The sequence below is a fragment of the Eutrema salsugineum genome, unplaced genomic scaffold, assembly GCF_000478725.1.
Source record: "Eutrema salsugineum unplaced genomic scaffold, Eutsalg1_0 scaffold_1, whole genome shotgun sequence".
Classification (NCBI taxonomy): domain Eukaryota; kingdom Viridiplantae; phylum Streptophyta; class Magnoliopsida; order Brassicales; family Brassicaceae; genus Eutrema; species Eutrema salsugineum.
This window is the reverse complement of record NW_006256909.1, coordinates 8563377-8590835: the sequence shown is the minus strand read 5'-3', so window position 1 is coordinate 8590835 and position 27459 is coordinate 8563377. Positions and strand designations below refer to the sequence as shown.

Genomic DNA, 27459 nt, shown 5'->3' with positions numbered 1-27459 from the left:
TATACTTATTGACAAGTACGTATTAGAATTCAAAGGATATTTTTCAATCACTAATTAGTTTAGTGATCTCCTTCTCAAAAGAAAAAAAGGAAGTTTGGTTGTCTCAGCCACATACATATTGGTATTATATTAGCCAGTAAGCTATCAACTTCAGTCCCTAGTTAAATCATTGTTTGATGAATTAATTGACCCATTCGCTTTTAAAATAATTAATAAATGGGAGAAAAGACAAATATACATATAACGGCAGCCACGACTAATCGGAAATAACGTGATCAAAACAACATCAACGGCTAGGTGTTGAGACTATAATGGAAGAATTGGTCAATAAACAAACAAGAATCAATCTCTTTCAATAAATAAAATATAACAATTTTGATGACAGAAATAGACTCAAACTTTATCGACTTTTATGGTCTTTTCATGATGAAACCATTAATCATAACTGAAATATAATTTTTCATATAGCTCAAAAATATTGTTTTGATAAAACTAATGAAATATGTGTATTGTGGGTTTGGGTTTAAACTCACAAAGAAAGGAGATATACTCTAATTGAATTGGAGTGATTGAGATGAAAGAAGAAAAGGACGACATTCTCGATCGGTTAGATGGTTTGATCTTATTCTGTCTAAACCAAGACTTTTGATGCACTAGTAATTTGATAGTATTCCAAAAGTATTTCTTGAAATATAGAAAGTAAAGTATAATAAGATGCCCCTTGTAAAAAAAAACAAAAACAAAAAGCCATAAGATATTCTCTTGCCCGTTTCTCATCCACCAAATCATTCCTCTCTCGGCTCATTCATATTTCTCTGTAATCATTTATTGTTCAGTAATTTTTCAAATTCATTAATCATTACCATCATCTGATTAATAGATTAGCATCATTCAAATTTCTTGGTCGCTATTTTTTCCCGGGGACAAGGTTATATATAGAAACCACTTCAAATATATATTACTAGAATCGGTGTGTTGTGTAGATTCTCTACACTCTAATAAAAACCAACAAAAATTGATTTGAGATGTAAATGAAAACAAGATTCCATAATAATAAGTTTGCCACAAAAAAAGAATTCAAAATAATAAAACCTGTATTGTGTAAATTAAAAGTGCTAGTGATGACGTTTGTCTTAAGCACTTAACCATTTATACTTGATTGTAAGAACCGACAGAAGATCTTTTATAAAGAAACGCCAAAATAAACAGAGAGAAGAAAAGAGAGGAAAAACGGAAGAAAAGCTTAAAACCTCTTCAAGAACACATGAAGTCTTCATCTTGTTCCCCTTCAAAGTTTCTGGATTTGGGATCCGCGATCGGACAAAAAGAAGTGAAGAAAATTTTGGTCTTATTTCTAGGCCTAGCTGCTACATGTCTTCTTCTCTACAAAACAGCTTATCCACTTCGTCAAGAGCTCAATGTCAATAATCTCAACTCTCCTCGTCCTTTGCTCGATCACACCTCTTCGTCTTCTCCACAAACAGTAAGTTCTTTATACTTATGCGTACGTCTCAATCTGTGCTCTGTCTGAAATGGGTTTGATCTCTTTTTTCGAATCTTTAATACGAAATTTGTTTGGTTTTAAGAGATCAAAATCGATCAGTTTTAGAGAAGTTTTGGAGAATGCATCGACAGAGAATCGAACAGTGATTATCACAACGTTAAACCAAGCATGGGCAGAGCCAAACTCTCTGTTCGATTTATTTCTTGAGAGTTTTCGTATCGGACAAGGAACACAGAGGCTACTTCAACACGTGGTTGTAGTTTGCTTGGATTTCAAGGCATTTGATCGCTGCTCACAACTTCACCCAAATTGCTACTATTTAGAAACCTTAGGAACTGATTTCTCGGGCGAGAAACTCTTTGATACTCCAGATTACCTCAAAATGATGTGGCGGAGGATCGAGCTTCTCACACAAGTGCTTGAAATGGGATTTAACTTCATCTTCACGGTACTCATCTTCTTCATCCATCTCAAAATTATTGGTCTTTACAAATCTTTTGAATCAATCTACGATCAAGAATTAAACTCTATGTGCATTTGCATGAGCATAGAACCCATATAAAAAAATTACATAATTTATCTATATGTTAGATTCTAATTTTTGGCAGAAAATTATTTACACATAAAATATTGTCTAAATTTAATTCATTATATTGAACGAGGCCCACTTTAAAAAAAATATCACAACTAACTTTAGATCTACCAAACTATTGCAAGGTCGTCCAATAGTTGAAAAGTTCACAATAATAACTGAGGACCAATGGTCTGAATTCATCCGTAGAGATTTCAATCATACACTTGGTTATTGTGGAGACATTAAATGCTTTAAAATTTTATAGACATTAATATTTACATATAGTTAAAATTTTACAGACATTAATATCTACATATAGTTGAAATTTTATATTAGACTTGACTTTGGTTTAGAATCACATATTATCCCAAAAATCCCAAAAAAAAACCACTAGATCCAATAATTTTTTTTTTCTCTTCAGTTTTAAATAAGAAATTCAACTAATACATAACATAACCATGTCATTTTCTTAACATTGTCTCTCTTTCTCTCTCTCTCTCTCTATATATATTATATACATAGGATGCAGATATAATGTGGCTTCGAGATCCATTTCCTCGGCTATATCCAGATGGAGATTTTCAGATGGCCTGTGATCGATTCTTCGGTGATCCTTATGACTCAGACAATTGGGTAAACGGAGGCTTCACTTACGTGAAATCGAACCATAGAAGCATCGAGTTCTACAAGTTTTGGTTCAAATCTCGTCTGGATTATCCAAAATTACATGACCAAGATGTTTTCAACAAGATCAAACACGAGGCTTTAGTCTCAGAGATTGGAATCCAGATGAGATTCTTTGATACGGTTTACTTTGGTGGGTTTTGTCAGACGAGCAGAGACATAAACTTGGTGTGTACAATGCATGCTAATTGTTGTATTGGATTAGAGAAGAAGCTTCATGATCTTAATCTTGTTCTTGATGACTGGAGAAAGTATCTGTCTTTATCTGAACAAGTTCAGAATACGACTTGGAGTGTTCCTATGAAGTGTGTGTGAATTCAAAGACTCGGATTTGGGTTAGTATGGGGGAATTTGTTGTTTAAATTTGTGTATAGCATAAAACTGTGAAAATGGATCTTGTATTTTAAAGAAACAATCTTTTTCATTGTAAAACATTTTTTTCTTTTAAGAGAAAAAAAAAAAGTAAGAAGTTTCGAATACTTGGTCCGCCATTTCCTCGGACCAAATTTTAAGAAGCAAAGCTACGGTTACCCTTTTCCCTAAAATCGAGACTAGAATTCGTAATCTTGAGACTCACTAACGTTAAAAGCTAAATATGCCAAGATTTCAGGTTTTATTAAGGGAAAAACTCAAATCTTATTATTTCCATAAGCAGTGTATATATACATTACATAACTAATGTATCAGAAACCCTAATGGGCCATGAGACATTAACCTGATGGTTAATGGGCCGGTTACTAGAAGTCCATTTGTTTATAACACTCCCCCTTGGACAAGGTAACCGTGCCTGTCACAAAACCGGGATCTCTATAATACGCTGGGGAACGTTGCCTCATTAAAACCTTACCAGGAAAACCCAGTGGGAAAAACCATGGTGAAGGAAAAAGAGTACAACACGCATTACTCCCCCTGGTTTAGGCATCACTGTAGATCTCTAAGTCTACGCATTCCTATCTGATGAATGAGCTTCCGGAGTGTAGAAGTCGGTAATGATTTAGTGAATAGATCGGCTGAATTTTCGCTTGATCGGACTTGCTGAACCTTGACCTGATCATCCTTCTGCAGCTCATGAGTGAAGAAGAATTTGGGCAGAATATGCTTCGTCCGGTCACCTTTGATGTAGCCGTCCTTGAGTTGAGCGATACAAGCTGCATTGTCTTCATACATCACCGTAGGCTCCTTATCTTCGTCCATACCACACTCTGATCGGATATGCTGAGTCATGGACCGCAACCAAACACACTCTCTACTAGCTTCGTGGATGGCCAAGATTTCCGCATGGTTGGATGAGGTAGCGGCAATAGTCTGCTTCATGGATCTCCAAGATATGGCTGTTCCTCCATGCGTGAAAACATAACCGGTTTGAGACCGGGCACAGTGCGGATCTGACAAATATCCTGCATCAGCAAAACCAACTAGACCATCCTTGTTATGGTTAGAATAAAATAATCCCAAGTCCTTAGTACCTTGAAGGTATCTAAGGATGTGCTTAATACCGTTCCAGTGCCTTTGAGTTGGACACGAACTAAAACGAGCTAAGAGGCTCACGGCAAAGCAGATGTCTGGTCTAGTGTGACAAGCCAAGTACATTAATGCTCCTATGGCACTGAGGTATGGCATTTCAGGACCGAGGATTTCTTCATCGTCCTTCTTTGGACCGAATGAATCACTATCCAATCCAAGGCTCCTCACAACCATTGGGCTGGTCAATGGGTGGGCCTGGTACATATTGAATCTCTTGAGTACCTTTTCAGTGTATGCCAATTGATACACAAGGATTCCGTCATTGACGTACTCAAGTTGTAATCCCAAACAGAATTTAGTTTTGCCTAGGTCTTTCATTTCAAACTCTGCTTTTAAGCATTCAACTGTTTGGGCGATTTCACCAGATGTTCCGAGGATGTTCAAGTCATCCACGTATACTGCTATGATTACAAATCCTTTGTTTTGATATTTTCTGATGAAGATGCATGGACTGATCGGATCGTTTTCGTAGCCTTCTCTGATGAGATATTCGCTTAACCGGTTATACCACATACGTCCGCTTTGTTTCAGTCCATATAAGGATTTGTTCAGCCTAATGCAGTGTTTATCACGAGATGCATGCTTATCTTTGAGCTCAATACCATCTGGTAATCTCATATAGATTTCACTGTCCAGTGGTCCATAAAGATATGCGGTTACAACATCCATTAACCGCAAATCTAAGTTTTCTCTTATGGCCAGACTTATGAGGAATCGAAATGTAGTTGCATCCACCACTGGAGAATAAGTCTCCTCATAATCGATTCCGAGTCTCTGTGAGAATCCTTGTGCTACAAGGCGTGCCTTGTATCTAACGACTTCGCCGAGTTCGTTTCTTTTACGCACAAAGACCCATTTGTTTCCCACTGGTTTAACATGGAATGGTGTCCTTAAGATCGGACCAAACACATTCCGTTTCTTTAAACTATTCAACTCCACGTTTATGGCTTCTTTCCATTTCAGCCAATCTGATCTACGAGTGCACTCAATTATAGACGTGGGTTCTAGATCCTCTTGCGTGTGCGCAATCTCAAGTGCTACCTTGTATGCAAAAGTTTCATTGATGTCAACATCTTTTCTGTTCCATAGAGAACCGAATATGATATAATTGATTGAGATCTCATTATTATCAATCCCTTCAGAACCTTGAGTTTTGGCGTCCCAAACCTCTTGAGATGGTTCGATAGGGTAAGTATCAGTTGAGGCTGTATCCGTGTTCTCTTGAATCCCGGTTTCAATCATTGCACCTTTCTTTGATTTCCGGGGATTCTTATCTTTGGAACCTGGTGGTCTGCCACGTTTCTTACGTGCGTTAGACTCTGTAGCAACTTGACTTTTCCCTGAGGGGACATCTATTCGTACTGGTGCATTACAAGCTGGTATGTACGATTTGGTAACTTTGTTCGGGTCAGCAAAGGAATCTGGCAATTGATTAGCTAGCTTTTGTAAATGTATAATTCTTTGGACCTCTGAATCACATTCTAGAGTCCGAGGATCTTGCCATTGTGTGGATGTTTGATTCCATGAAAGTTCTTTTACCAGCTTGTCTGTCTCACCACCTAATCTAGGATATACCGATTCATCAAATCGGCAATCTGCATATCTGGCTTTAAACAGATCTCCTGTAGTTGGCTCGAGATATTTTATGATGGTGGGAGAATCAAAACCAACATATATTCCCATCCTCCTTTGAGGTCCCATTTTAGTCCTCTGTGGTGGTGTAATGGGTACATAGACTGAACACCCAAATGTTTTAATATGGGAGACGTCCGGCTCATGACCCGTTAGCAATTGGGATGGTGAATATTTGTGCTCACTAGATGGTCGTATGCGTATTAGTTCAGCGGCATGTAAGACTGCGTGTCCCCAAGCTGAGACCGGGAGTTGTGACCTCATGAGTAATGGTCTAGCAACCCATTGAATTCGTTTAATGAAGGATTCAGCTAATCCATTTTGTGTATGGACATGTGGAACGGGATGTTCAACACTTACCCCCATGGACATACAATATTCATTAAACGCTTGGGAAGTGAATTCACCAGCATTATCAAGACGTATAGTCTTTAATGGGAAGTCTGGAAAATGGGCTCGTAATCTGATGATTTGGGCCAATAACCTAGCAAAAGCCTGGTTCCTAGAAGAGAGCAGACAGACATGCGACCAGCGGGTCGATGCGTCAATGAGGATCATGAAATATCTGAATGTCCCACAAGGTGGGTGAATTGGTCCACATATGTCTCCTTGGATTCTTTCCAGAAAGTTCAAGGTCTCTTTAGACACTTTGACTGGTGAAGGTCGGGTAATCAGTTTCCCTTGTGAGCAAGCTGTGCACTTGAGGTGCTGAGGGAAAATACCATTTGGTTTAAGGTTGTGCCCTTTAGAATTCTGGACTAATTTACGCATCATGTTCGCACCGGGATTACCCAGGCGATCATGCCAAATAGTGTAATCTAAAAACCGTGCTTTGATAGCAGCATTAGCCTCAATCATACTGACTTTAGCATGGTAAATGCCAGTAGATACGGCGGGTATAGTTTCAAAAACTTGTTTATGGCCATTTATCATTTTAGTGATAATTAAAAACTCTTTGTTCCCTTCATCCTGAGTTTCGATATGGAAACCATTCAATCTTATGTCTTTGAAACTCAATAGGTTTCTCTTAGAACTGGGTGAGTATAAGGCATCAGAGATGTCTAGATATGTGCCATTTGATAACAACACATTAGCTTGGCCATGGCCCTCTATTAGGCTCGAACTACCCGCTATAGTGCTAATGTTTGCGGTTTTGATTACTAAATTTATGAAGTAATTCTTGTCTTTTAGAATGGTGTGGCTCGATCCACTATCCACAATGATATCCATATTGTCTTGCATATCTTTTCGTCAAATGGATTTCTGACCGGCTTATGATCTGGGAGCTAAAGACCACAGATATCTACTGGAAACTCCTGAGAATGATGGCCAGAAGGGAGGACGAACAGCTGCTACAATGGAGGAACTACCGCTTGGAAAGAATCACCCGCTAAGGTGGGACAGCGCCGATTGTTTTGAGTCTTGAGGGCGCGTCTGGTGTCGGATTGAAGAGCGGTTTTCACCACTAGATTCTTCTCTTCCAGGGCTTCAAAATGATATGTAGATCGCCTTCTAACTCCTTGTATTTTGAGAGATATGATCGTTTGAAGTTGAGCTTCGTGCTGATAACGTATTAAGGGAAAAACTCAGATCTTATTATTTCCATAAGCAGTGTATATATACATTACATAACTAATGTATCAGAAACCCTAATGGACCTGAGACATTAACCTGATGGTTAATAGGCCGGTTACTAGAAGTTCATTTGTTTATAACAGGTTTATATTTATTTCGTTTTCTAGTTTTTTTTTTTGAGAAAGGGCTTATCTCGTTTTCTTGTTTGAGGTTTACAGATCAAAAATTTAATTTTTATAAAGAAAGGTATATATATGTCATGTAAAGTGATATCCAATAAAATTATGCAATGATTTGCATTTTTAACTATATTATTTTCTTTCGATTTAGTCTTGAAATGCTGTGGTATATAGAATTGAAATCTGCATAAAATCTAAAGTTTTAATTTATGACACCGGATAACACTTTTGCTCGATGGTTCTGTTTTTGGAAGATCTATATATGTTGGACTATTATCAATATTTTTTCATATATAGAGTTTAACAATCTATTTTTTTTTTTAATCTAATGTTAAATTATACTCAAAAGAAAAAATAAAGTTTTTTTACAACTTTGATTTAAGAACTTTGTCCTGCAAAGAAAGATCTATGATTATCTATTGGCAAACCAGATTTTTAGACCTTCTTCATATCGCCTGTCGCCAGATTTTTAGACCTATGATTATCTAATTTCTTTTTCTTAGAGACAATTCCATCAGATTTGTTATCACTAATTCTGCAAGAAGAAAAAAGGATTCCTAACATACTTTGATTTTTGTTAAAAGCCACATTTTCAGAGTCAGAACAATCACTATCACAAAAAGTCAGTCAAAGGCCTAAAATGGAATTGACAGTATTTTCGGCCCAAAAACTTTCAACCATTTTGTATTTCCTTATTAATAATGATTAAATGGTAATAAGCATTAAGCCAGAAATGATAATCACAATTTTGATTGTTTTATTCCCTACTCCCTAGAATAATAGGCAACTCTTCCACTGGCTATTGAAGCCAACAATCAAATAGGTTTAGATAATTAGACATTGTTCTTTGTGTTTTCCGCTTTTTGCAGCGTCATTACAATTCGCAAAAGGTAGATGAAAAGGGTTTGCTAGAAGCTTTTTTTTTTTGTAGGTCTATATGTATAAGTGATTAAGTTAATTCTTTTGGGTACAAAGGAAATGATGAGAATGAAGAAGCGATTTAGTTATGTAACCAGTTGGTTTGGCTTGTACTGGTTTGTAAACCTAACACACTCAGGTTTATCAGTATTTAATTACGGGCTTTGTGTCTAATAAGCAAAAAAACTGATACTAGTAATTTGTTTTCTTAAAGTTTCTCTCCTGTCGCAAGTGGCTCGCAATTTCATGCGATGTAACATGCGAATATCGTTGCCGTCTACTGTAATCAAGAACTTATGTCTAGTAGTCAAAAAAAGAAACCCTAGAAGTAGAAGACTATGAAGATAGGGTTCGGCGAATTTGTCTCGAGTCGCTAACAAACATGCATCGCCATCCACTATGGCTTACACGGATTCCCATTTTTATGTATTTTTTATACAAATTATACGTTTCCAATTTATATTTTTTTTATTCTAATCAGTACTTACTGTCATATTTTGTATTATCAATCAACAAAGGTCATATTTATCATCTACATATGTTTCAATGATATTGTCGTGTTTAGAAACCAATACGTCATACGTGCGTGCATTAGTCCACCAAAACATAAAATGAATTGAGTGACGCTAACGTGCGGTTTCTGCGTGTGGTATGCAGTTGTATTTTTTCCACTGTTGTGTTTATTTAAATAGTTATCTTTTTAAAACAAAAAATTCATCAAAATGTGTTTTATTTATGAAATGGATTACTAACACTACAACACAAAAATTGTAATTAATTAATTTTAATTTAATCAGTACTCACACCGTATTGTATATTTGTATTTCTACAATATTCACATACATTACACGGTTACACCCAACCCAACCGTCGATGAAATCCAGCTAATAACGAAATCATACTGAGCTAGCTACACGTCTTAGTTCAAATGTATGCTCCGTTACATTAAAACTAGAACTCTCTACAAACTAAAATAACTTTCGTTTTTGTTTGGGTAACGATTACACTTCAAATAATAATAAAATAAACTCAGATTTAAATCTAAGAACTAATACTAACAAAGACAAAATTAACTAAACTACTTTTTTGTAGAGAAAACCAAATGACAAATAAGATTACACGAATTCATGTGAAGAGGCAGAGAGGGTTTCACGAGGAAGTGGTGGTCTCTTCTTAATAGCATTATTAGTAACGTATCTTGAAGAAAACGCATAGAACCGGAAAAAATAATCCTCATCATCGGGAAGTGTACCACACGCGCCTCCGTCAAAGTTCAGGGAATAGCTCATTGGATCATATCGACATTGCAACGAGCTCCCTTGTCTCCGAGCCGCCGTCACCGACAGCAACAACTTCCCTTTTTTCTTCATTTTTCTGATGAGTCTCGCTAGGCACGTGACGCAGCAGTTCGGCGGCGGAGTTGGGATGTCGGACTTCTTAGTTACGGCGATGGTTGCGGTGGTGGTCTTATCGTCGATTATATGCCGGGAAAATGCCATGTATATGACTTGTCGGACAGTGGAGAGAGAGAGAGTGAAAGAGTTGTTGAGTGTTATGATGGAGAGAATCTGACCAGCATATGTATGTCTATATATATGTGTATGTATATACCATAAAATCTACTATATATTTTTATATTATACATATTAGATAAAGACAATATACTCTTTCTCACCCAACGAAAAGAAAAACCGATGCTTGTTGTTTTAGCAAATTAAGATATTGACGTTTAAAAAAAGAAATGTTCAAAAAAAAAAAAGATATTGAAAATGTGTGAATGGGAAAACCAATCGAAAACATATACAAATCTTATACAGTTTCTTCTTTTTTTTTGAAAAAAAAAAGATATGAAACTGTTTGTTTAATTCAATCAATTGTTAATTATAGATTTTATAGTTGTGTCTTCATTTTTATGCTTTTCTATAGATCAATTTACCCTTGAGATTTTAAAGGTTAAAACTTCTGTTATGCAACATACTAAATTTTATATATCGTCTTTTATTTCATCTCTAATTACAACCATAACTAATAGGAAAGTAACAACTTCTATAGTTGGTAGTAGATACTGATCAAAACTAGATATCAATTTTCTGTTAGTTTATTTTGTTCATAGCTAAAGTTTTTCTACTTGAAGACTACAAATATATACAGTATTTTGTTTCAGTTAACAAGATTCCGTTAACCTTTAGTATTTTTACAACTATGGTTACATGTATTTATAAGATAATGCTGTATATACAAAATAAATTTTTAATGTACTATATATATATTTATATATATTGAATAGTCAATAAATTATAGTAGGTATACAGCGCACATGGCTAGGAATCAAACACATGAAGCTGAGTCAAGAGTTCGTCTTCTTCACCTTCTTCTCTTTTCTCCTCATTTTTCTACATATTTTTATTTATGTCAATAGCATTGGCCCATTGTTTTTGATGGTTGGTTTGTTAATTTATTCAATTTAACAAGAACACACATATATATATATATATTATATAATATATCTATCATGCACAAATGGAAATCTAAGATTTTTAAAAAAGTAACCGGCCCATGTGACAACGGTACACATATCATGTATGTATGTTTGTATTGGCTTGCATAGATATATACGCCCCATTTTTCTATATTAAAATCCACGTTCATAAGTCTTATTTAATTTGATGCAAAGTATAATAGAAATGTTTGTAGTTATATATTCAACAATATTCAATGGAAGCAGCGCGCAGTTCATAGTGACTATTTTTTCTTTTTTGTGTGTGCTAATCATAGCTAGTGACTATATTCAGTCGTCGATTTAATTAATTGTGGATCTATAGATACAAATTGTATTTTAAAAAGATAACTTAGTACACATTCCACTCTGAGCCAAAAAAGAAGAAGAAAGAGTACACATTTCACGAATTGGTTAATTCAGGTATAGACATTTTTGGTCCAAAAACAACCCCCATTGTAGTTTTGTTTAAACTTTTTCAGTAAAACCTATTTGCACACAGGTAACGTCTCTAACGAGTGACCGATTTAAGTCATGATAATAACAAGGAAAATCATAAAATCAAATAATATTTATTATTTACTTAGGTAATTTAGGGTTCGCCAAAACACTACCTAATTTCTGTATTAGAATTTTTTTCTGTTTATAAACTGTGATACCAAATCAAAAACAATTGTACTCTTAAGTTTTTACTTAAGATACTAGGTATTGTAAATTTGTGCAAGTTAACCATAGCAAATAAATGAGTATCCTCAGAATACTTTGAAATATAACTACGTAGATGAATTCGGAGTAAAAGGTCAATAAAGTAAACGTAAAGTATAGTCCTCAATCCTCATCAAGTCACATTATTAACAAAAGGTATATACATATATATCTCGCATTCGTGTATGAACCACGTGATCAGCAGTCTAGCACCCATCATTTGAACCATCAAATATGTTAATTAAAATATAAGTATGCTATGAGAAGTCTTCATAAATTTATTGAAGATGTTAAGGCCCAAAGATATTATTTTAAAGTTTCAAAGAATATTCGTGAATAAGAAAGAATCGAACAGAAATTCGTGATCCTATATTTTTTTTTTCTCTGTGTGGAATACATAGCATTCCATGAGAACATGAAAATATAGTATTTTGAATAAACAAAAATTGTTACCCCAATCGTCCTCCCGGAGGAATATGTGCTTCTAAATCATACGTGTGAGAGCTGAAAATGTTGTTGACAAAAAAAACGAGAGCTGAAAAATGTCAACACCACATGTATAATAGTAGACACTTGTGGATGCATTTATTATCAATCAAACAGACATTCATACGAACACATCTTCACCTTTTTGATTTTGTTTGGTAGTAACATTTACTTTTAAGACATTTTTTGTTGGCATTCAATAATTCATCACTTTCTTTAGAATGTTTCTGCAAATTTCCTCAAGAGGGGAAAAGCGTACATATGTTACAAGAGAAAATTGGACATAATTCAAAGATGTTGCAACTTGCAAGTAGTTATTATGTGACCTAACATAAAAAAAATCCGTTTTAATACACTGGTTAATTACAATTGATCGTTTAAAAACGGAATGAATAGAAAGAAAGTATTTTCAGCAATTCAAAAGGTGAAAATTTAGGCGAAGGGTTTTGAACTATTTGAGTTATGCGTTGCCTTACATGAAAAGTGAAAAGAGTCTCACTAGACATCAAATCCAAATGCAATAAAGGTACTTAATCTTTGGCCTTTTTCTTTGATCATCAGAGAGGATTTCAGAGCTCATTCAGTTTCCGCCTTCTCGCTTCAGATTACACCTCCAAGCTCTTCGTGAACATCATCGTTGTGGAACCCATCCTGTCATCTCCAAACCCACAGGCTTTGAAGAATGGCCTAAGACAAACAAGGTTGCTTTATCATCAGTAGATACTACTCTCAATCCCACCCATTTTCAGTATACTCTTTGTTAGATACCATATTACAAAGAGTTCACAAGCTGCTAATGATGGGTATTAGTGATTCTCAGTAGCAAAGACGGTACCTTTCATGCTCAACGCAGAGAGCTGCTATGTCGTAGATTTCTCTGCTTGTGAGAAGCCTATAGAAACACAGAGAGAAAACTACTCAGGACAGAACGAAAAGAGAAGGTTACTTTCTACAAAACTGTTTTTTTTTTTATGATATGATACTATAAGAACAAAGGTTTGGGAAAAGTTTGAAAGGTTAAGTGTTTTGGTAAGCAAGATCACAAAAAAGAAGAATACCATCAAACCTGATAATTCTGTTAACAATTAGTTTACCGATTCCCATCCTCTGTAGTGAAGGTAAAACCTGGAAGACACTGAAACCAAATTACAACATCAAACAACACATAACCACAAGGTACTAGAGCTCAAGTAGACCTGTTAATGAAGCAGATTCAACTGAAAAACCTGTTATATACTTGTGCTATAGATAAAATACCATCAGATCGTGGATAGAAGCGGTCAAGCCATAGTCAGAATAGGCACGACCAAACCCAACAAGCTGGCCATTTGCAGGGGTGAGAGGCAACACATCCTGAAACAAATCTCCCAGAGATGAGGAAGACAAACTTTCTTCTTCAGAGTACAAAACCGCAGCACCACCATTTTCACGGGTGCTCTCTTCAACAAGATCCGCGTGATGAGGTTTACAGAATACAGAGACAACAACATCGCTGCGGGAGATAGCTCTGCGCAGCTTTTTCATGTCAACAGTGTTTTCCACAATGCTACCATTCTCGGACAAACGGTTGCAAGAGTGGTTACAATGTGTATACAAATGTCTCAGTTCCTCTAGATTTATGTCTTTCTTCAAGGTAGAGATATAAATAGGTATGGATCGAGGCAATGCCGATGCAGCATGCTTCAGCTCGTTGAGTTTTCTCCTCGGAGTATCATTATTATCACATTTGCTTCTTCTTACCCACCTCAATTCCATGGATACAAGAGGTGAATTACCAACACAAACCGCAAATCCCATTTCTTTAAGCAATCTTGATCACACAACAATGATCCACCATCTAATCAAGAAACAGGACATGAAACTCAATATCTTTTACAGAACCAGAGTCCTAATCAATCAGAGTGTCACTTCTAAAACAAACTATCGACTATGAACTTCGCATTTCATTAACGAGGAGTAACAAATAATAGCTAAGGATTATCAAAATAATTCATTTGTTTTGGTATACGATGAGCAAAAAAAATAGCAAATTTATCAGAAACGAGCTCAATTAACATTCCAAGACGCAGTTTTTCCTTGGAAAACTAACTACCAGAAGATTAAATCTCCAAGAATTATCTGAATTTTTCTATAAAAATCGATAAAATAACAAACCTGGGAAAGTTTCTGTCAAAATTCCCCGAGAAAATCAGCCATTTTTATCCCACAATTCCCGATTTTTCCATCTGCAGAGGTGAAGTAGAACCTAAAAGCCAAATAAGAATGGAATTTGTGGCTCAAGATTTTTCTTGAGTAAGGAAAAAAATAACCGGTTAGATTAATAGAATCCGGTTATCAATAGTAGAATCAGGTTAAGTATTCGATAACCGGAGTGAGAGGTGAGAAGGAAACAAGACCGCGAGTATTAAATTAGCGAGTACGACGGCGACGACGACGACTCTTTGCCCTAAGATCAAAATTCTGCTGACATGAAAATAGACTCTGTACTCGCCTCCGGTCATCACTCTCCTTGTCTTCTCCAGTCATGTAAATGCATATTTTTTTTCCCTCCAAACTGTATTAGATTCTCAATTTTTCTCTGATTCGCTCTGTTAGTCTATCGATCTTCATTTGAGCTGCCTAACATCGTTTCTGGGTTTTGCTTTTGATCATGAGTTCGATTCGTCTTCAATCTTTTAACTGTTGGGTCCGATGATTCGAGCTGACTTTGTGCTGATTATGGAATCTAAATATTTTGGCTTTTCTTGTTTAGATGATTCGTTTCCATATCTGAAGTTGTTTTGCTTTCATTTTGAGGTTTTAGTATTATGATTTTGCTGATTCTAAGTTTCAATTGCTCCGTTGATATTAGAATCTCTTAGTCCATAGTGCTTTTTATGGTGATTCTCGTAATTTCTTTGGCATATAACTGACCAAATTGTGTGTTCACAGGGTTAATTTGACTCATGGTTTTAAGTGTAAAACAAGCTTAAGTGATGGGGATTGATCTCGAAATGCCGTCAGGAGAGTGTGATGATCAAATGTTAAACTCAGGGATCAATGAAGGGATAGAGTTTGAATCAAAAGAGGAAGCATTTGAGTTATACAAAGAATATGCTAAATCTGTTGGCTTTACTACCATAGTAAAAGCTAGTCGTCGTTCAAGAATGACTGGTAAATTTATCGATGCCAAGTTTGTTTGTTCGCGGTATGGAAGCAAAAAACCAGAGGAAGAAGAAGAAGGCATAGAAGGATGTAACATCCCTCAAGCGAGGAAACGTGGTAGAATCAACCGTTCATCGTCTAAAACCGATTGTAAAGCATGCTTACATGTTAAGATAAGGCAAGACGGGAAGTGGGTTATTCGCACTTTGATCAAAGAACATAACCACGAAGTCTTCCCTGGACAAGTTAATTGCATGAAAGAATCTCGTGGGCGGAAAAAACTCGAGAAACAAAGTGGTGATACTGTGAAAGAGATGAAGATCAGAAAGGCTCTGGCTTTAGAGGATGGTGATGTTGAAAGGCTCCTAAACTTCTTTACGGATATGCAAGTCGAGAATCCTTTCTTTTTTTACGCCATTGATCTGAACGAGGAGCAGAGCCTAAGAAACATCTTTTGGGTTGATGCAAAAGGCAGGTTGGATTACACGTTTTTCTGTGATGTTGTATCTATCGACACTACATTCATCAAGAACGGGTATAAACTGCCTCTTGTCGCTTTTATTGGAGTGAACCACCACGGACAGTTCCTGTTGCTTGGCTCTGGATTATTATTAACAGATGAGTGTAAATCTGGATTTGTTTGGCTTTTTCGATCATGGTTAAAATCGATGCAAGGATGCCAACCTAGAGTTATTCTTACCAAACACGATCAAACGCTCAAAGAAGCTGTTTCTGAAGCCTTCCCATCTTCTAGACATTGTTTTTATATGTGGGATACTCTTGGTCAGATGCCGGAGAAGCTTGGACATGTTATGAGACAAGAGAAAAGCTTTATGGATGAGATAAATGAGGCTATTTACGGTTCTTGCAAGAGTGTTGAATTTGAAAAGAAATGGTGGGAGGTAGTTGATAGGTTTCGTGTGAGAGACAATGGGTGGCTTAATTCATTGTATGAAGATAGGGAATATTGGGTTCCTGTATATATGAAAGGTGTTTCTCTAGCAGGAATGTGTACAGCTCAGAGATTGGATAGCGTGAACTCTGTTTTTGATAAATACGTTCATAGGAAAACAACGTTGAAAGCATTTCTTGATCAATACAAGACGATGATACAAGAGAGATACGAAGAGGAAGAGAAAGCGGAGATTGAGACATTATATAAACAACCTGGACTTAAGTCACCTTCACCATTTGGGAAGCAAATGGCTGAGGTATACACGCGTGAGATGTTCAAGAAGTTTCAGGTTGAGGTGCTGGGAGGTGTTGCTTGTCACCCGAAGAAAGAAGGCGAAGAAGATGGGGTTAACAAGAGGACTTTCAGGGTCAAAGATTATGAACAGAACCGTGCTTTCATTGTGGAGTGGAACTCTGAATCATCTGAAGTTGTCTGTTCATGTCGATTGTTTGAGTTTAAAGGGTTTCTTTGTAGGCACGCGATGATTGTTCTGCAGATGTCTGGAGAACTTACTATTCCTTCTCAGTATGTGTTGAAGCGTTGGACAAAAGATGCGAAAAGTAGAGAAGTGGTAGAATCTGATCAGATCGATGGAGAGTCAACTAAGGCTCAACGATATACAGATCTTTGTCTCCGCTCTTTGAAATTGAGTGAGGAAGCATCTTTCTCTGAAGAGAGCTATAATGCCGTGATGAATGTTCTGAATGAAGCTTTTAGAAATTGTGAGAACACAAGTAACGTGATCCACAATGTTGAAGAGTCAGATTCGGTTGTAGCTCAAGATCCTTCAAGACATGAAGAACATAACAACTCATTTGATGAGAATGTGGCCGACACAGGACAGGTATTTCTTTTCTTCTATGCCGGTTTCATTGAACTAGAAAATTGTCTAATCTCCATAATTTGTCTCATAAGACAAGTACTTGGCCTAACCTGGCTTTCTCTTTGTCAAGGAACATTCACTACATGAAGTCTGGAAAGCAACTGCTTTGCAAGAGCAAAGAAACCGGTACTCGATTCTCGACGACTACCTCAGCGCTCAACAAATGTCACATGAAATGGTACACGAGAAAAAGCCCTTTACAGCTACAGAGTATAAAAAGGTTCAAACTTGAAACTAACATTGTACGCTCCTCTTTGTGATCGACAGGGACAAATCAGCATGATGGCCTCAAATCGCAATGGACATTGTACTGCCCATCAAAACTTACACTCACTGGTATGTATGTAACCGAATATTTCTTTGATGTTTGGGAAGAGAATCTCTGGGATTAACTGCTGATGATCCTTAATCATATCTCATTGCAGGGACAATCCATAAATCAGCAAAGGCTTTATGGAACTGTAAGTTTATCTCTGAACAGTCTGCATAACCTCAGGTTTATATAAGTTGTTGAGCAGATTTGACTGAAACTTTGTGTTGAAAAATTATGGCAGGAACAATTAAGTTTCAGACCAGAAGCTATGTATGAAAGACTTCAGGACATGGTAAAAGAGTTGAACCAGACCTTTTGAAGCTGTCTCAAATTTTCATGTGCTTCTTTTTTTATACAAAGAATTTAAGGGAATTTGTGTTTATTAATGAAGGGAGAGTCAAGTTTTAGACATCATCCTCAGCAAAATTGCAATTCTTCAAAACAGCAACAATCCAACAGGAATTTCTCTCACTGAGTCACTCTTCCTTTTAAGCAGCAGAACTGTGACATTTTTTTAAAATATATGATTTAACACTTTTGATTGTAAAGATGAATGTTTATGTGTATAGACAAATGTGGTATATAAAATTCCATGTTTCTTTGTTTGCAAATCTCTTTTGGTTCTCCAACATTAATAGTAATTTGATCATTGCATATAAATATATAATTGAAACGACAAGCATACAATATCCAATATCCAATACTATACATACCAATGATATATATATATGGAAATTATCAAATCATAGTCGAATCAATCTAGACAATTCGGGGGAAACTTCTTGCCACGAGCATAACCGTCAACATTTTGGCACATCGCAATGGCAGGACCTTGCTCATTAGTTCCGTTGTATTTTAAGTCAATGTCAATTAGATGAATATTCTTACAAGGAACGCTCTTGCTACATTGCAGACTCACTGCTGTTTTGGTTGTCGAGGTTCCATATATATTTTGTAATTCCACATCTTGGATCTGAACATGAGAGTCCCCCTGCAATTTAAAATCCAAGAAACACAAAAAAACTTCTTATATCAGGTTTCTTCTGAGACAAGAAACGAAGCTTGTTTTAATTCTTGTATAGTAAACTATACCTTCTTTTCACACGGTGGATAAGGGCAATACTTCTGATCAATATTTATCGGTATTCCAACATTAATCATCTGAATATTCTCGTAAACGAATTTTGAAACAAGTATGTTTGAAGCCGATGATTCCCATGTCTTGATCCTAATACCATTACTCGTACCGTTAAAAATTGTGTCACTTACAGTTAAACCATTCACATCTTTTTCAGCCTTGTTTTTCCCCAAGCTCCCAACACTAATCCCATGTCCAGGACCGCAAGTGACGTTAGAGATATCAAGATTCGTTGTTCCCGGGAGAATGGCGATACAATCGTCTCCAGTGCCAATTTGAGTGTTGGAAATTTGCATGTTGCTCGAGTAACCTATTTTGATCCCGTCGGTGTTAGGACTATCGCCAGGAGCTGTTATATTGACTTCAGTGATATTGAAGTGATGGACTTGGAAGAAGTTAAAGTGTGCCATTTTGCTGTTAAGTGATGTTATCCCTTTGACACTTGAATCGTTAACAAATGCAAATCCCATTGTCTGTCAAAACATATTTAAGCGAATCAAAAAAAAACTTTAAATGAATTAGATGGTTCCATATACGTTATCTATTATCTTCCACTTCAAAAACTAGACTCAATTATGTTTTTACTCTAGTAATATACAGCAAATAGATTATGGGTGTAATCAAAAATAAAGGTATATATTTTTTATAATTTTAATATAGCATATAGTATTTATTTAGTAAGAGTATATTGTCTCCTTTAGAACTGTATTGTGAAAGTTCCACATCGATAGTTGGAGAATTTGTGAAGTAGTATATAAAAGTTAAAAATTAATCCACTTATCGTCTATTAATTTTAAACTGAAACCCAAAAACTCATATTTTATATAATATCAGAGCTACCCGATCTTTGGGTCCTCTTGGTTGGAAATCTCCCTGTGAATGTTTGTTCCCACAAATTTCGAGACTTCAATCCTGATTGATTTTAGCGTGAATGGGAGTATTGTGAAAATCTCATATCGGTAATTTAAAAATTTAAGAAATAGTATATAAAGAATTTAAGAAATAGTATATAAATGGTAAAGATCAATCTACTTATTGACAAATTATTCTATGTAAACAAAAACAATTTTTAGTGCTTGCTTCTAAACATTCTTAAAACATTTATTTTTTTAAATAGTTTTAAAATTATCTAATTTATTGGAATATTATTTAAAAAATACATTTTTTACATATAAATTAATTCCAAAATTAGTATAATCATTTAGATAATTAAAGATTTTCTTAAATATAGATTATATTTAATTTAAAATTCAAACTTTTTGTAATTAAATTAAATTCTAACAATATATATTAATTTAAATTATTTTGAACTTTCTTAAATATAGGTCAGATTTAATTTAAAATTTAAATAATATTTTCAGAATAACACATATGACTAATGATTAATTTATTGTATTTTTTAATCATATTCAATCAGACTAAAATTTAACATATTAAAAACTGATAAATATTAATACTAAAGAGTAATTTAATGGGACAGGTTCAGTTTTATTATTTTTATAATTATGATTTTATGCGGGTTAAGTTATCAAAACATGTAAGATATTAAGATAATAATTATTTCAAAATTAGTAAATATTTATATTATATAGTAATATGAATGGATGGTGTAGAATTATAATTTTATAACCATGTTCCTTTTTAGTTTAATAGAATGAGTGAGTTAGAACTATGTTTTTATAATAACGGTAATTTTCCGATTAATAGAATGACCGAGTTAGAATAATATTTTTATGATCGTAGTTATAATAATATTAGAAAAAAATTTAAAAAATTAAATCTAAACACAAAAATAAATTGTATTACAAATTTTGATTAAAAAAATTCTTGTACGGATGCACGAGATAAAATCTAATTGGTTTTAAGTTAAAAGGTCATAAACCCATATTTAACAAACTATTTATAGTTTCATAGTTTATTATAATTTCTACAATTCAAATTCTAAATCAACGAATTGAAACAAAAGGTTGAAGTAAATATTTTTTTTCTGTGTCATGTCACATATTACAGTTTAAAGGTTGCTCTGCACAAGTGAAAAAAATTGCTCTATTTTTCGTTTTAAATGTTTGTCATGGTTATCTATCTTTGAAGGTCCATGTGTTATAATGCAATCGCGTTCTTAATATTAGAAAGAAGGAAAATAAGCTTTGCATTTTTAGTCACTTAAAAAAAACAATTGTAAGTTTTTTGTCACTTTTCAAAGTGCTATCATAATATAGCATTTTAAGTATTTTAACTATTGTTCATGCATCTTTTTTCTCTGCATATGATGGTGTATACGTGTATATATGGTACATGTCTACACGATGTAGCATCAAGTTGATATAACCGTCACTTCGTTGACAAAAAAATAAAAAAGATTGAACACTTTTGGGAAATGCCAAAAAATAATATAAATTTAAAAAGTGTCAATTTGTCCAAATAACTCAAATATTTTGTTTATTAAAGATTTGAAAAATTACCTTAGCGAGTTGAGGACAACTTGTGTTCTTATGACAGTCATTGAATGGCCAAGACTGTTTTCCTTGCCCATCGAGTGTTCCTTTGCCGTAGATAGAGAGATTATCAATGTATCTGAAGTTTATCCAGGTGTCTTGCTTAATATCTTTAGGGTTTGCAGGAGCTAATAAGGTTCCATCGATAACAAATTCAATTTTATTTTTACATGGTCCTAGGAACTCTATACCACCGAGATAAAATGTTCCTTTTGGCACATAGATTTTACTATTTCCATTTATTCTTGAGCATGCACTTTTCCACACGGTTTTGAACGCCTAATATATGCACGTCAACAACTAGATAAGTATAATAACCATCAAATTCTTAAATTCTGTTAATTTTGTAATACCTATATCATATTAGGTTACGTGCTTTTAATTAGAGTTGTTAGCGACAAAAAAAATAATAACACTAAATAGAACCAGCTACAAAGTATTTAGTGAAACACCAAGAATAGCGACGCCCAAAAAACCAAACGACACTCAAAGAACAAAACGATATTGTTATGTGGTCTTTAACGAAAAAAAAAAAAAAGATATTGTTATGTGGGAAATATCAACAATGTATATATGTAGCCCATCAAAATGATTTGCTAAAAGATATTGGCTTATTCCTAAGGTTTTTCTATTGATTTGACTTGAGTTCAGTTCTCTATTGAAACTAAAATCTAATCAATAGATGGAAAACAACAAAATATTGATAGCACTGCATACATTGACATTATCAGTTTTGCCGTCACTTGTAGCACCATAACGTTGGACGTTGAAAACCTTCTTCCATGCGGTTGGACGACTTGCTACGGCGACGAATAAGAAAGAAAAACATAAAGCCTTAAACCCAAATACAATGCAAGCCATTTTTTTTAATTCTGTCTGTGTTATATGAAATTATTTATAAATAAAAATTTGGTATTTGTAAAGACATTTGAAGGAAATTTAGTGAAAAGTCTTGGCCAGATTTATCTCCTTATATAGAGTTAATAGATCTCAAGGAACTGTTGGAAGCAATCTATATAAAAAGAACTTGATTTTTGTAAGCAATTATTGGCTAAAACTGGTTTTCTTGTATAAATATTTAGATTGGTTGATTTTTGTTGTGGATTTTGTTTTCTATGTATTTATGAGTTTTCTCCTCCTTTATAACAGAACTGTAATTTTGGAGATCTACCAAGAACTATATAAAAAGAACTTGATTTTTGTAAGCAATTATTGGCTAAAACTGGTTTTCTTGTATAAATATTTAGATTGGTTGATTTTAATTTGTTGTGGATTTTTTTTCCTATGCATTTATGAGTTTTCTCCTCTTTTATAACATAACAATAATTTTGGAGATTTACCAATAAATATTTTCGTAAATGTTTTGTTATTCTAATGTGATCGAGTTTGGAGTTTTTTTTTATTAATATTTTTTTTTTTTTGAAGGGCTTTTCATTAAAAAGGAAAAGGAGGTTTCAGAATAATAAGTTGATATAACTACTCTACTAATAAAATCAAAAAGAAATCACAAACAGAAGATATAAAATGAAATGTTGTCAACTACCTATAGTCGTTCGTGTATACAGTATACTATTTAATTAAACTTATTAAAATTTACATTTGATTGGTAGTTAATTTTCAAAATAGCAATAATTTCATTTGATAACATGTCCGCAAATATTTTACCAATACAAATTAAAAAAATATATAAATGAACATATAAAAACTAATTTCCGTTTTAGCTTTAAAAAATACAAGCAAATGGGTCATTAAGCAAATAAATAGAGATTTAATGGCTTATTCTATGATAAGTAGTTGAATTATTATTTTTTATTTACCTATAAAAAATTATTATTAAAAGAAAATGTAAAAGTAATTATCTATAGTGAAAGTTGTATTATTTCTTTCCAATAATATTTAAAACGTGTCATAATTTTTTGATGTTTTAAAATTTATATATTATAAATAGTCATTTATAGTTTTGTCAAGTATCAGTATTTATGAATATTATATCAAATAACATTTAAAAGTTTGATGTTAAGAAAACATTTAAAGTATATTAATATTTTTACTTAAAACTATCGGAAACAAAGCTCCATCCTTCAGAACTATCAGAAATATTGTTAGTTTTTCTTTGCTTTTTAGAAGATACAAGAAACCACGACTCACTACACTCTTCGAAATCACCAAGGAGTAAAAGTAAGAAATTGCAAATGGAAGCAGAAGAGCCTACCTTTTGCTCAAAAGTAAATTATTTTTTGGGTAACTATTGTTGTGATCTTGTAACCATGTGGTTGGTCTTGAGGGTTGTGTAAATTGAAAATTTTATATGCCTCGATTTGTAGAGGAGTTCCACTTGTGCCGATTCACGTAAAATGGTCAATCGGTAAACTTTCTTTTACATTTTCTTGGGTTAAGGACTTGAGATATATTAAAAAAAAAAATCGAGTTTTTGGAAAGATATCTTTTCAGGTTGGAAGATTGTTACAACGAAAGTTTTGCCAGACGAACGAGTTCACTTTGAATGAAGGTATACGTATACGTACTTATGATAAATATTTGTTTCCATTTGAGATTAGAGTAGTGTATAGTTTTTCCAAGAAGATTCACAATTTTCAAATGTTTTATTCATAAAATATGAAATATTATAGTGTTCGGTTTTTAATAGAAACGACATAAATGTTGTGTTAAAACATTTTGAAGATGTAATTTCGTCTAAGACGTAATTGGGCTAATCATATTGAAGTAAACTCATAATATTATTGCTGTCCAAAAAAAGATGAAAAGTAGAAGAAAGTTTCTATAAGCTAAATAAATTAAACAAGTTTGAATTCAAATCAATGATCGTGGAGTTTTCCTCGGAAAAAATATATATATGTCATGTCAACGACTTGGTCATAGTCCCTAGCTCGGACATTGGTGAGAAATGTGGTTTCTGGGCAAGAAGTTTGACCAATTCACTATTGACTCTTCAAGACATCTTCTATTGGCTATTCTATAGCTTTTGCGTGTGTCGACATTTTTTTTTTCATGCTCATAATTCATGAAATCAGTCATGATATCCGGTCCGTGTCAAAGATTTAAGTAATCTGTACCAAATTAGTCAGGTAATCAAGAATATACATATATGGTTTAATAACCTGGACAAGAAAAACAAAACAAATAAATATTGGGTACTTACTACTTAGATTGGTTTTGTAGCCTTGTAGGTGTTAAAGTTATTTTATATTTACTTTAACACCTTAAAGACCAATCCAGAATATTTAAAATTTGATGTTACTAAAGTAACTAAATCAAGTTTTCTATTATTTCAAATACATAGGATACTTTTTACATATTTAATAATAAAAATAAATCTAGTAGTAATGATTAATGAACATAATCCTCCACGTATTATTATATACTGGACCCCAACATATTCTGAATTTGAACCAAATGACTACTGATAATCGCCTTAGTTACCATCCTCATATTGCTATATTTTTATAAAAACTTACATATAATTGATTGATATATACGAAACTTTGGGTTTTAATCCGTTGATAATGATTTTTAGTATTTCTAAAAGCTATAAGTCTGATCCATCCTTCGTGTTCATTATTGTACTGTACATACATATATAGTCATGTAATTTGTAGTTTAATATTAGTACGGAAGGAAGCTTCATCAAATAAAACCCACCGCCTAATTAACGAACAAGTGACAGCTCGTTAACGGTAGTTTTTTTTTTTTTTGATAAAGAACGGTAGTTAAATCTATATTTAGGGTTTTACCAAAAAGTGAAATCTTTTTTTTTTTTAAAGTGACAATTCTTATGCGTAAAGTTTCTAATAAAATAGCCACGTGGGAATACAATAAAAGCATTATTGAATAATTTAGTTTACATTATATTCTTTAAATTTGTAACGACGTTACCAGCTTCTCGTCATTGCTCACACCATCTATCAATCGTTAATAACAATTGTTTTTCAAAATTGAGAAAATTCTGAATTTGCTTCAGTTTTTATCATCTTAAATTTGAAGCAAGTATTATGTCGCTTAAAATTTGTTTGACTGAAATACAGGTAACTCCAGCTGCTCGTGTTTAGAACAAAACTAATAAAATATATATACTAGTGAGAAACCGATCAAGTACGTAAAAATCAGCTAATTCAAATGAATATCCAAGCCAACCATTCTAAACTTTGTACAGTTTGAGTTTTTTTTTAGAATGAAAATATGAATTACTGGTCGATCAAGAAAAATTATCAGCACTAACAAAAAGTTTATGAACCAAAACTAATTTATATTCTTTGACAAAAAAACTAATCTATATCAATAAATGTGGAAATGCAAGTAGATGATTTTTAAAGTATGATTTTATTCAGTAAGAAAAAATGATCGTAAGTTTTTATTCATTATGTAACTCCTAACTACATTATATATATATATGTATATATATTGATGATAATTTTTTTAAATTACCAAAGACTTAGTAAAATGTGAGTCTAAATGGAATAGGTTACTTTCATTATACAAATGTATTATCATAATTTTTTCTAAATAATATATAAAAGGATTGACCAGTAAACGATCGAGAGAACCAAAGAGACAGAAAATCATCAAAGTCAAGTCTTCCTACACGATCATGCATGATGTTATCACCATTTGTCGCTTCCTATATACTCCATCTCCATCCACCTAAAATATTAATATAAATGTACATATATGAACAAGATATTGAAATTAACCTGACATGCAAGTTAACGCTCTTATGAGAACTTAGATGTCAAAAAAAAGTAACAAATTTATTTTTGAAATTTACCAGTGAACTTAGTTACACACATAGTGAATCCTCAGCTATTGAATCACCATGAATTGCTTAAATCAAGAGAACATTATATAAATACTCAAAATAAAATATTACTTCCTCAACACTCAAAATGATTTACACACTGCCCAATTTATTTTATCGAGTTATTTAACTACCAAACATATTAAAAACTTCAAGGTACAAGTCAACGTCAACGACAATCAATCAAATTTTTTATTTTTTTTTTGGTTAGTACGACCATTAAGAGTTACATCTTCTCCGCATATATAAAGTAACCTTAACCTTAATCGTAAATCATATGCAATGAATGCACGTTACACCAAAGAAAGAAAAAAACTATTAAAATAGAAAACACAAAAGGTCCAATGAACAAAAACAACTCTAGAGCAGACCAGTGGTTACAACACTATGAACAACACCAAGTTCAAGAGATGACTCCATGCTTCAACGCCATTAATATGACGTCATCATCAGGATCTTCCCTCGGTGACGGTGGCTCGGCGGTGCATGAAGTTGCCGGACGGCGATCCAGGGCTTCGAGGAGAACCATACCAACGACTCTTCTAAACGCAAACCCTAGCAATTTTCGAGCCCTAGTTCAGAAATTTACCGGACGTTCTTCGGGTGGTGAATCCAACCGGAGAAAAGGTCCGGTGACATTGGATTTCGGGTCTCCCACTACAATCTCTAAAGAAGCTATCTTTCCGGTCTCCAGCGATCGTAGTCATTACGATCATCATGATCATGCGCTTAACCGGCACGTGAGTAACGAGCAACCTCACGTGACTTGGTCAGGTACGGAAGCAACGACGCCGTATCAGTTGGGCGAGGAAAGTAACTCGGTGTTTGAACAAGACCATGATCATTATCTTTTGAGGGAATATTCCGGGAATAGTAGTCATGATGATGGTTTGGATCATATGGATTATTACTATCATGATTTTCACCAAGAAACGGCAACGTTGGAGGAGTTTATGATGAGAGATCTTGATTTATAATATAGCTTGGTTTTTAGTCATTATATTAGTTATTATGAAGATGTCATGATGGTGTTACTTAGGGGAATAAGTATTTGGGAATATTGCTTTACAAGTCCAGTTAGCATTTTCTAATAATAATTTCTAGAATAAATTTTATTTTGTTTTCTATTAGAATAGCTAGATGATGTAAATTTTGTTTATTGATTCTCTTAATTTAATTAATTATTAGTAAACTTTAAAATTGTTCTGATAAAGTGATTAAGCAGTCACCTAAAGTTTGAAAGTTTAGAGGTCTCGGTCGGCGTTTAAAGACCATATTACACACACAAAATTACAGTTCTAATTAACGCGTATACTGAACTTTTTTGAAATAACATGTTTTTTTAATCAATGTATCTATCAGTCTTTTCTCTAACCTTTCAATCTTTCAATAGTGCGTGTCTAAGAACAATAAACAAATTTTTGTATGTGCATACGTTCC

At 33.8% G+C, this 27459-nt stretch overlaps 6 protein-coding genes across 8 annotated transcripts; 3 read left to right on the top strand and 3 right to left on the bottom strand.

Moving 5' to 3' along the window:
• Positions 1 to 1198: 1198 nt before the first annotated feature.
• LOC18029701 (uncharacterized protein At4g15970) lies at positions 1199 to 3199 on the top strand. The gene is made up of 3 exons (XM_006413854.2): positions 1199 to 1483; positions 1587 to 1952; positions 2601 to 3199. Exons 1-3 carry the CDS (start codon positions 1265 to 1267, stop codon positions 3075 to 3077), a joined length of 1062 nt encoding a protein of 353 aa, XP_006413917.1. The 5' UTR covers positions 1199 to 1264; the 3' UTR covers positions 3078 to 3199.
• Positions 3200 to 9687: 6488 nt separating this feature from the next.
• Positions 9688 to 10140, bottom strand: LOC18029700. The gene has a single exon (XM_006413853.2). It carries the CDS (start codon positions 10087 to 10089, stop codon positions 9706 to 9708), a length of 384 nt encoding a protein of 127 aa, XP_006413916.1. The 5' UTR covers positions 10090 to 10140; the 3' UTR covers positions 9688 to 9705.
• A 2470-nt stretch (positions 10141 to 12610) lies between these two features.
• On the bottom strand, positions 12611 to 14552 carry LOC18029699. Of its 3 annotated transcripts, none has more exons than XR_002897115.1 (5): positions 14433 to 14552; positions 13505 to 14115; positions 13345 to 13413; positions 13114 to 13170; positions 12611 to 12965 (listed from the first exon to the last, which is right to left on the bottom strand). XR_002897115.1 is itself a non-coding variant. In XM_006413852.2 (5 exons), the coding sequence occupies exons 2-5, from the start codon at positions 14073 to 14075 to the stop codon at positions 12884 to 12886; spliced, it is 738 nt and encodes a 245-aa protein (XP_006413915.1). In that variant the 5' UTR covers positions 14076 to 14115; positions 14433 to 14552; the 3' UTR covers positions 12611 to 12883. The 3 variants fall into 3 exon arrangements, 1 of the variants encoding a protein (XP_006413915.1); XR_002897114.1 differs by having other exon boundaries at positions 13536 to 14115; XM_006413852.2 differs by having other exon boundaries at positions 13345 to 13403; positions 13536 to 14115.
• Positions 14553 to 14724: 172 nt separating this feature from the next.
• Positions 14725 to 18176, top strand: LOC18029789 (protein FAR1-RELATED SEQUENCE 1). Its single transcript, XM_006413850.2, has 7 exons — positions 14725 to 14804; positions 15210 to 17221; positions 17331 to 17438; positions 17528 to 17596; positions 17686 to 17721; positions 17815 to 17865; positions 17965 to 18176. The coding sequence occupies exons 2-7, from the start codon at positions 15254 to 15256 to the stop codon at positions 18046 to 18048; spliced, it is 2316 nt and encodes a 771-aa protein (XP_006413913.1). The 5' UTR covers positions 14725 to 14804; positions 15210 to 15253; the 3' UTR covers positions 18049 to 18176.
• Positions 18177 to 18274: 98 nt separating this feature from the next.
• Positions 18275 to 22080, bottom strand: LOC18029788 (exopolygalacturonase). Its single transcript, XM_006413849.2, has 4 exons — positions 21924 to 22080; positions 21174 to 21485; positions 18666 to 19184; positions 18275 to 18564 (listed from the first exon to the last, which is right to left on the bottom strand). The coding sequence occupies exons 1-4, from the start codon at positions 22065 to 22067 to the stop codon at positions 18328 to 18330; spliced, it is 1212 nt and encodes a 403-aa protein (XP_006413912.1). The 5' UTR covers positions 22068 to 22080; the 3' UTR covers positions 18275 to 18327.
• Positions 22081 to 26279: 4199 nt separating this feature from the next.
• LOC18029787 lies at positions 26280 to 27117 on the top strand. Its single transcript, XM_006413848.2, has one exon. It carries the CDS (start codon positions 26364 to 26366, stop codon positions 26994 to 26996), a length of 633 nt encoding a protein of 210 aa, XP_006413911.1. The 5' UTR covers positions 26280 to 26363; the 3' UTR covers positions 26997 to 27117.
• Positions 27118 to 27459: the final 342 nt, after the last annotated feature.

Excerpts from the sequence above, each read along its gene's own strand:
- LOC18029701 (XM_006413854.2), top strand. The coding sequence starts at position 1,265 with ATGAAGTCTTCATCTTGTTCCCCTTCAAAGTTTCTGGATTTGGGATCC. Across the intron at positions 1,484-1,586 it reads CTTCGTCTTCTCCACAAACA|AGATCAAAATCGATCAGTTT; the intron begins GTAAGTTCTTTA and ends TTTGGTTTTAAG. Across the intron at positions 1,953-2,600 it reads GATTTAACTTCATCTTCACG|GATGCAGATATAATGTGGCT; the intron begins GTACTCATCTTC and ends TTATATACATAG.
- LOC18029700 (XM_006413853.2), bottom strand. The coding sequence starts at position 10,089 with ATGGCATTTTCCCGGCATATAATCGACGATAAGACCACCACCGCAACC.
- LOC18029699 (XM_006413852.2), bottom strand. The coding sequence starts at position 14,075 with ATGGGATTTGCGGTTTGTGTTGGTAATTCACCTCTTGTATCCATGGAA. Across the intron at positions 13,404-13,535 it reads CTTCTATCCACGATCTGATG|GTTTTACCTTCACTACAGAG; the intron begins GTATTTTATCTA and ends AGTGTCTTCCAG. Across the intron at positions 12,966-13,113 it reads CTCTGCGTTGAGCATGAAAG|GCCATTCTTCAAAGCCTGTG; the intron begins GTACCGTCTTTG and ends TGTTTGTCTTAG.
- LOC18029789 (XM_006413850.2), top strand. The coding sequence starts at position 15,254 with ATGGGGATTGATCTCGAAATGCCGTCAGGAGAGTGTGATGATCAAATG. Across the intron at positions 17,722-17,814 it reads AGCAAAGGCTTTATGGAACT|GAACAATTAAGTTTCAGACC; the intron begins GTAAGTTTATCT and ends AAATTATGGCAG. Across the intron at positions 17,866-17,964 it reads ATGAAAGACTTCAGGACATG|GGAGAGTCAAGTTTTAGACA; the intron begins GTAAAAGAGTTG and ends TTATTAATGAAG.
- LOC18029788 (XM_006413849.2), bottom strand. The coding sequence starts at position 22,067 with ATGGCTTGCATTGTATTTGGGTTTAAGGCTTTATGTTTTTCTTTCTTA. Across the intron at positions 19,185-21,173 it reads GTTGTCCTCAACTCGCTAAG|ACAATGGGATTTGCATTTGT; the intron begins GTAATTTTTCAA and ends ATGTTTTGACAG. Across the intron at positions 18,565-18,665 it reads ATCCACCGTGTGAAAAGAAG|GGGGACTCTCATGTTCAGAT; the intron begins GTATAGTTTACT and ends TTTAAATTGCAG.
- LOC18029787 (XM_006413848.2), top strand. The coding sequence starts at position 26,364 with ATGAACAAAAACAACTCTAGAGCAGACCAGTGGTTACAACACTATGAA.